This window comes from Rhopilema esculentum, chromosome 19, assembly GCF_057945365.1.
Source record: "Rhopilema esculentum isolate cy_ngs chromosome 19, ASM5794536v1, whole genome shotgun sequence".
Lineage (NCBI taxonomy): Eukaryota > Metazoa > Cnidaria > Scyphozoa > Rhizostomeae > Rhizostomatidae > Rhopilema > Rhopilema esculentum.
The window spans coordinates 8,751,833-8,764,779 of NC_142833.1; the positions used below are offsets into that span (position 1 = coordinate 8,751,833).

General features: G+C 35.6%; 1 protein-coding gene across 2 annotated transcripts; it reads right to left on the bottom strand.

The window, feature by feature from the left end:
• Nucleotides 1-415: 415 nt before the first annotated feature.
• On the bottom strand, nt 416-10,590 carry LOC135688047 (protein RER1). 2 transcript variants are annotated; one of them, XM_065204738.2, is made up of 7 exons: nt 10,436-10,590; nt 7,085-7,192; nt 5,763-5,867; nt 3,384-3,483; nt 2,845-2,944; nt 1,961-2,096; nt 416-1,002 (listed from the first exon to the last, which is right to left on the bottom strand). In XM_065204738.2, exons 2-7 carry the CDS (start codon nt 7,166-7,168, stop codon nt 916-918), a joined length of 612 nt encoding a protein of 203 aa, XP_065060810.1. In that variant the 5' UTR covers nt 7,169-7,192; nt 10,436-10,590; the 3' UTR covers nt 416-915. The 2 variants fall into 2 exon arrangements, with proteins under 2 accessions (XP_065060810.1, XP_088970119.1); XM_089113993.1 differs by having other exon boundaries at nt 2,845-2,923; nt 10,436-10,575.
• Between the last annotated feature and the right edge of the window lie 2,357 nt (nt 10,591-12,947).

Sequence of the window (12,947 nt, forward strand, 5' to 3'; positions counted from 1 at the left end):
GAGATGAGTTATGAAGAAGACACTAAAACAAACAACACAGTGAAATTCAAACTAGACTCTAGGTTGAATCGTGCTTTGTGAAACTGAAATGTATCGAATCCACTTTTAAACTGGTATGCACGAGAAAATTTCAATAGAGTTACAAACAGGAAGAAGAATCAACATTTCCATTATCGGGAAAACGTATTTATCATCATAAATTAGAATCGGGCAAAAAAGAACTCTCGTGTTTAGAAGAAACTGAGATATCGAATGAGCAAATGATACTAGAGACAAATCTTCACGCGATATATTTTCAATTATTTGCGCCGATTTGTAGGGTTAACTGTAAGCCTGAGTCTCACTTCGTACTTCGATGTATGTGACACTGTTTTTTGCAAATAAAGAGGAGTCTTTAAGCGAATAAAAGACAAGATACTGATTAAAAAGTTTTAAGAAAAGGTTTCGCTTGCTTAAAAGATAATCATATGGCATTAATAGATAACATTGATGAATTACCCGACTAGATATTTAGATCAAGACACAAAATGGCATGATCAGACGTCACATTTGCCATTCACCATTTATAATAACAAAACCATCAGCAGCATTGCCTAATGATGACCCAAAATGAAACCGGGGGTCGTATCTTAACTTTTCGCCATTTCAAAAATATTCATGGAATGTAAAGTCAGATGTGCAATTCCCATTTCTAGATTGTCTTCGGGTTTGGATGACACAAATAAACAACATTATTGTAAAATGATTGCTAAAAGGTTAACATAAGATGGAAGTAGAGCAAAATTAATTTACAAGAGAATTACTAGATGACAAATGAATTAAACTTGTCCAGAGTTTGATGGGAATGAGAGAGATCTCGTGGTGCTACCCAAATCTTTCACCACTATGCATGTTAAACAGCATAACCAATTTCTACTACTGTGCAAACGCCTGCCCAGATTCTTTGCCTTGGTACTTTCTCTTTCCGTGAGTAAATGGTAAATATTTGTACTTGATCATATGCTGAAAAATTAAACAATATATATAAATGTATATAGAAATTTGTCTGTTGATAGTTCCGTAGCACAGTGCTCAATACATTTGCACGTAGAGCATAATATAGCATAGAGTTGGAGAAAATAAAACTACATGTTTTATCTCTACAAGCCTGTTTCGTGAGTAGCTCACTCTCCTGTATATATATAAATATATATTCAACAAACTGTGGCATATTACTAATATTTGCTAGCAGTTGGTTATAAAATGGAACTTTTCTGCCAATGAAGTTAAAATCTAATACAAAATAGAGGAATGTTCGTGACTCGTAAAAGGGCTCGCGGTAATTAAAACAAGTACACTACTTAAACAAAAGTTTAAACTACTTAAAAATTTGAAGCTTGCCACAAATTTTCTAGTTACAATTCAATACATTTGAGGATCATAAGGCTTAAGACTACGCCAGTTATAAAACACAAGCCAGTTATAAAACGCAAGCCAGTTTATCCAAACACTATCGATCAACTAACCCATGGGCAGGCAATCTGCAGCCTGGGAATAAGCTGTAAATGGCCCTCAGACTTACTCTGAGGTCAGCCATTTCCAGGAGTAAAATAACCGACAAAAGGAAGGGTCATTGCCAAGTCCAGAAGGGCGCCAGCCTTTTATCAAGTTAAAGAATTGTAGATTGGATCGCAATGAAATTTTGAAGTTCAAATATTTAGTCAAAGGTTTTTGTCGATGAAACAGGAAGTTCAAATAAGGAGAGTGGGGTTCTAAATTTTTTGACATCGAGTCAGCTTCAGGAAATAAAAAGTAGAAAAAATAAATCCAACTACTCCCAACCAGTCCCAGCACGTTCTGCCTCACCAGGTACCGAAAATTGTACATCAGGCCATTCTGTAGTTTGGCCATTTTTAAACTACGTATTTTGATAAAAACTGAGAGTTTTGATGAAAATGATGAATTCGTATTTAGTTCTTACCTTGATTTGTCTCTTCATGGTAATTACAAACAGGATGATAAAATACATAACAAGTATAGGCCAGAACACTGGGACATTGAATGCGTCAAAACATGTGCAGACTAATGCAACGATGACAGCCTTAAATGACGAGTGCCTGAAACACAAAAATAAGTATATTGAAAGAAATCAAAGATGTAAAGAGTAAATAATAAGCAAGGAACTGGAAAGGATCAATTTACAGAATAACTTAATTGCAAAAATCTAAAATGCATCTTGTGCAGGCATGCAAATTTAGATATGTCCTAGATCTCAACAACACCCTTGGAAAGAAATTTTTTGCTGCTCTTACAAAAACGTGTCTCTGCCACAAAAAATACAACATAAAACAGAGGATCACATGTTGATGATTTGCCGGATTCTAATGACTAGTGATTCAATGGTATTACTCATTCCGCTCTAACTTCTTTCTTATGTGAAATATTTTGCAAACAAACAGAGAACAATAAAATTTTGTAACCCAAAAAATTAAAAAAATCAGGACCAGACCCATAATTTGTGCTTAAAAAAATTCGTTTGAAGCAGTGACAGACGCTGGAAGTTTACAACTTGCAATTTACATAGCCTTTAACTTTGTGATGTATATTGACAGTTGATAGCAACAAGAAAGAATGAGGAACATACACTAGATAGATAGAATCATTACCAATTACAAAGCACCAAACTAATTATAATAACGGACTGCAATCAAATTGGTTGACTATTACAAGGACATTGAAGGGAGGGTGGTAAAAAGAGAATAGCATTGCGGTGAGCGAAATATAAATGCATTAAAATGAAGAACTTGGGAAAAGTGCTGGAGAAAGGTATAGTAGTTATAGAAAATTTAAAAAAATGATACAAACCAAAATTTAAATTCTGGAAGTTTTCTGATGAATGGTTTAAATTCTTCATTTGCTTTCTGCGGCAGTGTTGGGCCATCTTCTGCAATGTCATCATAAAAATCTATGATCAAAAATCTCTATTTCTCAATAGATTTCTAAGAATTCTGATTCTGTTTAGACTAAATGCCCAGCATCCATCTTTAATTGAGAAATAGTCTTGCACTATTTATGAGTTTACAACTTCAAGACATGGGTAAAGAAGTCATTGAAACAGGATGGTTAGTACTAAGTTCCTACCATCTATGTTAAGGGTGTGACAGAGAAACAACTCAGTCAAGCATGCCTGAGCCTTAGTGAATGGCCTTAGTGAATGGCTAGCACCCCATGATACCAAGAACATCAATATCAACCTTGCTTTTTTGGGCATAAAAATATACCTTGAGGTTTTGTGCAAAACTTGTGAGCAATAAACTTGCTTTCCTAGCCACACTTAGCCTTGACCTAGACTCAGTCAGATTTTTCTCCGGATCTGCCCCTGCAAGCTACTGCTAACAGCTTACCTGGATCTTCCATCAATGCAGGATCAATCCTTGGTGACAAAAATCCAATGAATAAATTCAGAAGGTAAATACCAAGCGCATATGTAATGATGTACCAGCCCTGTAACAAAACATTGTATATATAGATTAATTGTACAGTCAAGTATATACCTAATCAATACAAACCTAAGCAAGAATCAGTGTCATTTTTGAAATTTCAGTTTTTTACAGCTTCATTGAAGTTTTCTATTCCCAAACTTAGAGGTTCCTATTAAGATGAGATTGGGGGTCTTTTGGGTGTCTAAATCTACTCATTGCAGGCACTGTTACAAGAGAATATACGAAATTTCGCAATGGGCTTAATTGCAGAGAATTGTTGCAACAAAATTCAATAGATCAGCTCTCTCACAAATCTTCAACTCTATCACTTTCCAAAAAATAGAATGCCAAAATGAACATTTTGATACTCCAACACCCAAATATGATCTTGTCCATGTTCTTCTAAATCTATTTTGCTGCATTTAACAGAACTTTTTTCAGGTCTCACAGTTTGTCCAATAAAAAGTTAAAATTTTGACATTGTAAAAGGCAGCTTGAATTTTAAACTAACAATGTTGCCAACGGTTTGAAGTTTTGTTTGATTGGTTTTCAAGTAAAAAATGATCCTCAATGGCTTAAATCTTGCCGACCATAAGATGCACATTTTTGGAATTATTATTGGCTTTGTTTGAGGGTGCGTCTTATACATAGTAACATTGATTGTCCCAACATTTTCTTTAGAAGGCAAAGTGTCATTTCATTGAGAAAATATTATGATATTTGGAGCAGCTGTTCTCTTAATTTGAATAATCTCACTTTTGCCCAGAAAAATTAGTAAAAACTTTGATAATTCTCCAGTCGCGATAGAAAAATATCTGAAACAAGCTTTTTTACTCCCAAATGGGAGGGTTATACCACGCATTCTCTTGGAGGGCACGTTCTGAATGTTGTGAATGAAACGGATGATGAAAAAGAATTTTAAAACCTGTAAATGTTAATGATGATCTTGATTATTTCATGATGTTAAACTTTCTACTTGATGAGTTTTAATGTTATAGTTTAACATAACGTAATATTTGAAACATTGCAGTTTGAATGAATTTAGTGTCTTTAGCAGCCATTCTTAACCTCCTTTTCTTTTGTCTGCTCCATTATCTTCTTTTTCTCTGAAGTAAATTTTAATATGCTCTTTGTGGACAGTTATAGGTCTGAGAGGGATACCAAAATAGGAAATGCTTTATTTAATCATTTGATCGTTTTATAGGGTTTCATTCATTCATTTTTATTATCTTTCTCTCCATCTTATAGGCCGATATGCTGAGATTAAATCCAAAACTTTGCAAGACCCATCCTTTTTCATATCAACTCTTAAAGAGATGGGGTCATGGAACCTAGTTATAAAAAACCTTAAGAATTTTGCCTTTGATTTTTTCCTGTTAAAATATGTTTGAGGTGCAGTTTCTGGCCAATCCTAAATAAATATAATCTACAATTTTTCTTGCTGTCTTTAAGTGGCGGCCTTTTCTTAATTCATCCACAAACATCTGCCCCTGGACCTGACATAAGTGCACTTCAAATTGACCTTCACAAGAGACTAACAAAAATTAACGCTCTAGCCTAAAAAAAGCACAGGACGATATTCTGACTCAACCTGGTACAAGTTCCAAACTTTTTCAAAACTATTTTTTTGGGTTTATGTAATAACCCCCAAACAAAACAAAGGCCAAAACAAAAGGCATGTCTGTCTTATCTCTAACTTAGCCTGGCAAGTATGAGGTCTGAATTTCATTTTTAGCAGCTTTATAACAGAAGGTGTGTAAATTTTGAGAACACAGTGGCCCCCAAAAAAAATACATGTTTTTTTAGCCCAGCACTCAAAACACTAGGAACCCCTGGTCTATAGTATTCCCAAATTTATTCTTTTACTGAAAGATGCATGAAGACCTGTGAAAAGGGGGTGCGTCTTATACACAGTAAGACACTGTAAAGCTTATTTTTTTAGAATAAAAACATGGAATTAAAGGTGCTTCTTATGCAAGGATCCATCTTACACATGGCAAAATACAGTAATTGTGGATTTGTACAACTTCATACTAGATAACTTCAACCTCGAGGGCAGTACTTCGACCAATAAACATATCTGAATGTGCTAAAATTCTAATATAACATGAAAATTTTCTTGAATGCTGGTTTGCAGAAACCGTTGCTAAAATGGACGTTAGTTCACATTTATATGTTTGTTAACATGGATTTGCCTTTTGGTGCAATTTGTCCTCATAGAGGCTGACAACCACACAATTTCCCTAACAGCAAATTAACATGGTAACAGCATATTATTTCTGCTGCAATTGAAACTCTCACCTGTAAAATATACACACGTAACATATATCCGCACCCAAATGCAAGCAGCATAAGCCACCTTGCTGTCATATGAGGGACAGAATCATCTAGAATCTTTTGATAGCGCTAGAAATAATAATACATTTTGTAAATGTCTGCTATGTACATAATTGGTATAAAAATACTCAATTAAACTTTGATTTTATCACTAATTCAGGACTGCATCTGAGTGGAACTGACTAATAATGAATTTTTACTCAGGGCTGTCCAGAAGGTAGGGGTTTGAAATGTGACATCCCTTTGGGGAAAAGACAAGGAGTCTTTACCATCAAGGGGTGTCTTGTCAGCAAATTTGCAGACTTTCAGCAAATCAAAGTTGGCTCACTCAGATCCCATCTGCTCACAAAGCTGGCATTGTCAGCAAATGGGATCTGAGCAACCCCCCTTAAGCACAATAGCTAGGAAATGCCCTGTTTTTACTAACTTGGTGACTGATAAGTCAGTATAAGGCACGCTGGAGCAAGGAGGCTGGGGGGGGGCTGGGCTAAAGCCCCCTCACTTTTTTGCTAAACTAGGATATTCAGATGGTGGCATCAAAGACGATGGGGAAAAACTACAATTTTTTGCCAATTGGTCTAGAGCCACTTTAAAATGTCCTCCAGCGTCCCCGAGTAATTCCACTTAACTTTTTGTCTGCCATAGATGACAATTAGGTTATGGGATTTTGATGTGGCCTTCCAGTTGCTTTGATTGAAGGGATGCAATCAGCCATGCACAAACTTAAATCTTTACAGAGAGGCCTGTTTAGGAAAACATTAAACTCCCATTTTGAGTTTCCAAGATATATTACAATTTCCTTTTAACTTTCAAAGCCAATTATAGATTACTAGCAGTCAAAGTAAAACCTCATACTGAAAAGAAAATTTCCTGTTGATTACTTGATAATGAATACATGCTCGAAATGTTATGTTTTGAACAGTTGTTTTCGTTTTACTACTAGATATATATACTCCTACAGGCCTTGCACTAAGCAAAATGAAGGTGCTCCATAAAACAAGCTTCTAAGAAACTCAAGGTGCTCTATTTTGCTTAAAAGGAACTGGATACAAAATCTAGTCATCAAATGATTAGGGTTAGGGTAAAATCTTGTATAAACCTTATAAACCAGAATATTTTGGTCCATTGAAAAAATTATGTAAATTTTATCAACATTAATTTCAAACAATATCTGGCTGCATGGCAATATTGTTTTACATTTTCAAGGGCTCATTAAATCGCACTCCATGGCTTCTTTTAGGTGTGTCTTAGGCACTTGGGCTCGATTGAGTTTATCCAAGACATACCTGACTAATGCTTTGTATCAATCTTGAAAAAAATGATGGTGTGCTCAACTGAGCAGTTGCTTCATCTGGTGCATCTGCAGACATTTTTGTAGTTTAAAGCAAAGATATCTAGAAGAAACAATTTATATACTTTGAATTAATAATTAATAATAACAGCAGTATTAATTTTAATTCATGTTTTTTGACCTGGGATAGTTCAAGGACATCAATAAGTACACACTTACACCATCCAATAGGAAATTGTCAAGTTTACATGCAAACGTCAGATTTCCCATAAATAATTACAAACATCCAAGGTCTTTTACTATGTGACTGAGGATGTCTCATGTTGTTTGTCTAGGATTACCTGCATTTGATTTGCTTCTCTGTTGCAGGTTTAAAGCAGATGCTATCGTATCACTAGACTGGTTGCATCTGAGTAAAGGTAGCTCTTTAATACCGACTTTACTGATTGCTTTGATTTTACAGCAAGAATCTGTGCATGTGTGCAAGTAACAACGAATGAAACATATTTATACCAAGCAGGTATCCACAGTGTGAGGTACTCTAATTAAAACCTCATCTCATACATGATGGATGGTTATATTTACTCGAATAGAAACCCCCTGGCCTTCATTCCAACATTTTATTTTTCACACATCTTTATTCAAGACTAGTGTTGATTTGCAGCCAAGCATTAATAAAAATAAACTGAAACCGGCCAGACAAAATTAAATTTCATTGTTGTTCGATTTTTTTTATTGTTGAGAGAATTTTATTTAAGACTAAGAAAATAAGCTAAGCTTCTATTTCAGACTATTTGGTGTTTATTCAAGGACTAGTGCTATTTGAAGCCAATGCTGTTACTGATTAGCATTGGCCAAAGCAAATTGAAGTTTTGATTGAGCAGCACTCAGCTCTCTAGAAAAGCAGCTAAATCACAGGGTCTACATCTTGCTCCCCCTTTGCATTGTTCTCTTATCTAAAAATACCCAATTATTCTCAATCCAAAAAACCTAATCAAAAGATCATGAGTGCCATCACCCTTAAAGCACCTACCTACAGCATTCACTGAACAACACTTAACATGGCTTAAAAAGAATGAAAAGGTTTATTGACTAACATTTTAACCCCCCACAAAACAACATTGAGAAAATAAATGAAATGGTTATACAGGTCCCACATTGAAAGTTCAATTTGTCTGACCAGATTTTGACTGACTATTCTTGCTTTCCTTTCTTGTTTCTGGTTTCTCTTAACTTCTTATTTATTTCCTCTAAAATAATATTTTTATTCATTCTGTGTGTGTCATTTTGATAGCATTTCCAGTGGACAAATCGGATGCAACTTTGGCATGCAGCAATACATCAACCATCAACCTCAAACATGCATATGCAAATACCTTGCCAGCTGGCCATAAATTAAGCTATTTTCAAAACTTAGCTTTTCCTATTTTGCTGCAGTGAAAAAATCTCACTGCAGCAGTGAGTTTTGACCAAATCTTTGGAAATAGCGAAATATCAAAAACATAGTAACACACCCGAACAATCCAAAGAACATAAAGCTGTCAGTACATAGACTAATTTCATCATGATAATCTTAAATCTGGGGTCTGCTTTTGACAAAGGTCTGTAGATGCAAAGTCAATGACAGGCCTCTCTGGGAATAAAAAGCATGTGGGCTAAAAAAAGACCTCTGCTGGTTTGTTTGGCTGCATTGGCTATTTAACCCTTGCCAATTTGATGTTTATCTATTTATATTTGAGTATATACAAGCCAAAAAATACATTACCTTATCTACTTGTAAACATGATTTATCTTATGAAGACAATTTTGTGTGCATTACTACTCCTTAAAATGACAAAAGAGATACATATTGAGTTTTTTTTGCAAAATGGCAACGATTTGTGAAGAAACACAGAAATATTGAGTAGCATCCAACGAAACTCATCTTTATTCAAAAAGAAAAAGAGCAGGACAATGTCATTTAAAGGGTAATAGAAGATTAAGTTGATTCGCATTAAAATTTCAAGAAAGAATAACTGAAATACACTTCTTTTTATTAAAAAGAAGGTTGACTTGGAGTACTCCAGTTTCGTAACAGTACAGGAAATTCCAATACTCACTCCTTCTTAAAAGTTTCTTAATCTGAAAAAAGCATGGGAGAGCGAAAAAATAACATGATAAAAATCAGCGAATAACTTATACATAAACCTCAAAGCATACAGGGAAGCAGAAATTCGGATCGAAAGTAACGAGAGAGTTCAGAAAGGGTGTATGATTGGTTCTATGTTTTTGACAAATCCCAACCACTTATCTCTTACCTTGTTGAAGAGTCAAAGAGCAAAAACGTTGCTTTCCTATCTTGGTCTAAACAACATTTTCTTTGAAATTTTGAAATGCTGATGAATTAGGACTTTAGTATTCATAAAACAACTTTAACTTGTTGGTCATCATCAGAATCATCTGATTGTCACAAGTTGAAAAGTTGCTGTCTACTACTAAATTAGAGAACCTGTACCACTTTTGCAATGTGGATTTTGTGAGCAGACTGAGTTTCTCTAGATGATACTCCCTAAGGGCCACACCCTATAGATTACCGCAGAATGGCCCTGGAGTCATCTCATATCTCAGTATTTTGATTTAATATTTTGAAATGACCATGCTTGCCCTAAATCCATTGATGCCCAGAATTGAAAATCTACTGCCTAGCATATTCCAGTTGTCTGAGAAACTATTAGGTTTATTCTCAATTTCCTAAGCAAGGGCTGGTGAGAAGTGGCCTTGCTGATTATTAAAAAGGGGCATAAAAAGGCCTGAATCAAAGAAAGTAATATTATTTGGGAAACTACAGTAGCTGGCTTGTGCTCAAGCATGATTATAGGACTGAATTATGTGGACTGAATTATGTTAAAATCAACTGACTGAGTGAACTTTTAAGGGGTTTCATTTCAATCACATACCCCCATTCAGAAGTTTGACTAACTACAAGGGAGGGGGGGGGGTCAAAATAATTGAAATTTTATCATACAAAATATATGATTGACCCAATTTTGTGGAATGCTTGAAAACGCGTTTGCATAAATAATTTCTGTGCACACATAGTGAAACAAATTGACACATACTTTGCCCTTTAGAAACTTGCTGCACACATTGGATCAAAACTGAACAGTGTTCACACACTGCACACTTTGTCAGAACTCTTGCACACAGGCGCACATTTATATTTGCTCTTGCACACACAAGATCTTGTCGAGAACTGCCACGCTCTGCAGCCTGGCTTTACGAAACTCCAACAATTTTACATACTTTATAGCTAAAAAATAATTAGAATAAATAATCTGCTCTACTTATGCAATGTTAGTTTACTTACTAGCAACTTATTGCAAATGTTTGGGTGAGAAAGTTGTCTCAAGCTATGTCCTGTTTCGGTATGACTGTGCTTCAGTTGCTGTCCGCCATTTTGAAGATAGTCTGAAGACAAATGTGCTGAGACGTGGCACGTCCAGGGGTCTGGTAATGAGAACGTTTGTATGACAATAAACGCTATCAGTTCAGAAACAAAGCAAAAAGGCGACGCGAATCCAATGTTGTACGATAAATTTTCCAAAATAAATTAAATTAAACGAATACTATTTTTTTTGCCCCGGCTTACAGGGCTTCATCAGAGTAAATGGAACGAACGAGCTGAATTTTATCCTCGTATTTATATTATACTCATTGCAAGATTCACAGAATCCGGCGGACAGCCTATCCTGCGGTTCTTCCTTCTCACGCATCAGATATAATCATGTTTGTATGTATTTATGTGCAAGCAAAGGGTCAATTAAGTGTTTATGAACGATATTACCACAATATTACTTAGTAGTTTCACGAGACTGTTGTCTGGAGCAGTAGTAGGCCTAAGTGTGCCGTCTTAAAACTATATTTTTAAAATGTTTTAATTCTGACCGCATAACCTGAAAAAGCATCGCGAAAAAACTCGGAAAATGCCAAATCATGTTTCAAATTGAGTAGTTTTCAGTCCGGTATGGAGGGTAAGGCCCCTTGAGACACATTAGAAAAACCTTGAATTGAGATAGAAGAGCGTCCTTTACCCATGACAGCCGTTGTGTTGATTTTCGTCAAATTTTTAAGGAATTTGTCGGGTTTAATTATCTAGTCGCACTAAACGGAGCTGTCTGTATTGATTATTAAGGTTCAGAGTGCTCAGATAGTCGTTACAAGCCCTGATACTGACTGGGTCCAAACTTCAATTGAAGTTCTCCTCTGTGGATTTGAAGTGAACACCACCAAAGCCACTGCGGTGTTCACTTCATATGAATGACACGACCGCAAAGTGAAAGGTCTAAACAAAAGTATATAAGGAAAAAGTGTTAAATTCTTGTATAAGCACGATTAGGTTATAACCATAGGTATTTGCTGAGACTTTGACAATTGTTATATTTTTAGGATCAATTTATGATCCTAAAATGGTGACCGAGCTCAATGACCGAGCTATGGCTGGCCCTCAATTAAAGATATTATCAAAAAAGAAACAGCAACGCGCTTGCTCCTCAATATTTAGGGGAACTTTTCAGTAAATGCTCAGAGGGCAGTGATCGCAATCTTCGTTCTACCGAAACAAACTTGCAGATATCTCTTTTAAGAATATACACAGGTCAAACAGCATTTTCTTATCGTGGAGAAAAATTATGAAATGAGCTGAATAAGGAAACTAAATTGGCACCGTCTCGCAAATAGGTAGCAAACCTTCAAAAAGTCCATACCAGAGGTAAATTTTATTTTATATTTATGCAAACAATTTTTTGGTGATACAAAACTTGAAAATGGCTTTGAAAAAAGCAAACATTTGAGTAAACTTAAGCTTTTCCTCTGACACTTTCAGTGTTTAAAACGTCAGAACATAGAAAACTCTACGCTAGGAAACATATATACCCAGTTGTGGATCGAAATAGGCCAATCAGAAACGCGAGCAAATGACTGTTTAGGTTGACCAATCAGTGCCGCTTGCCTATTGAAAAGGTTACCAATGGAGTCCTAAGGTGAAATTGAACTCCTTTTGTCTACACAATAGCGGTTTTTTCGTGCTTATGTAGATAGATTCCAAAACTGCTAGATGGAACGACGATCGGGCTTTACCAATTGTCTGAAACATGTCGTCAGTATAGTTTTTTGCACAATCTGGATTTTCCAGTAAATGCTGCCCGATAGCAGAATCGCAGGTTTTAGACCGCGGTGGCTCTTCTCTTTGGGGATGAGTTTTGTTTCTAATACTAGACGGAACATGTTGATTTATTCTATCCTCCAATCTTTCTACGTAGCCAGAATCACACTGGCACGTTAATTCATATAAAACGGAACTCTTTGGTTAGGTAGGAGCGCAATCCCTTTGAATGGAGGGAAGGGCCTTTTTGTACCGTAAACAATGCGTGGATTCACGGCAAAGAAACAATTTGTGATGGTCTGTTTTATCTGTTTTTCAAAACGCAAGGAACTGTTACCGATCCAAGGTAGCTTCAGATAGACCGGTTTCTTTTGGGGACCAAAATTTACGTCAGCCGAGAAACTAGCTATCTTCTTCTTAATGAAAACTGAAGCAACACCTATTGGTAACATTCTCGATAGACAAGCGGCATTGATTGGCTTATTTCGATCCACAACTGGGTATATATATTTCCTAGCGTAAAGTTTTCGATCTATGTTCTGAAGTTTTAAACTCTGAAGAGTGTCAGACGAAAGGCTTTAGTTTACTCAAATGCTTGCTCTTTTCAAAGCGATTTTCAAGTTTTATATTTAGTTATGTTATGCTCTTTTGATGTTAACTTATTAAACATTGTAATTCTCTTTAATTTAGGATTTTCTGTTTTTGCACAGGTCGATTT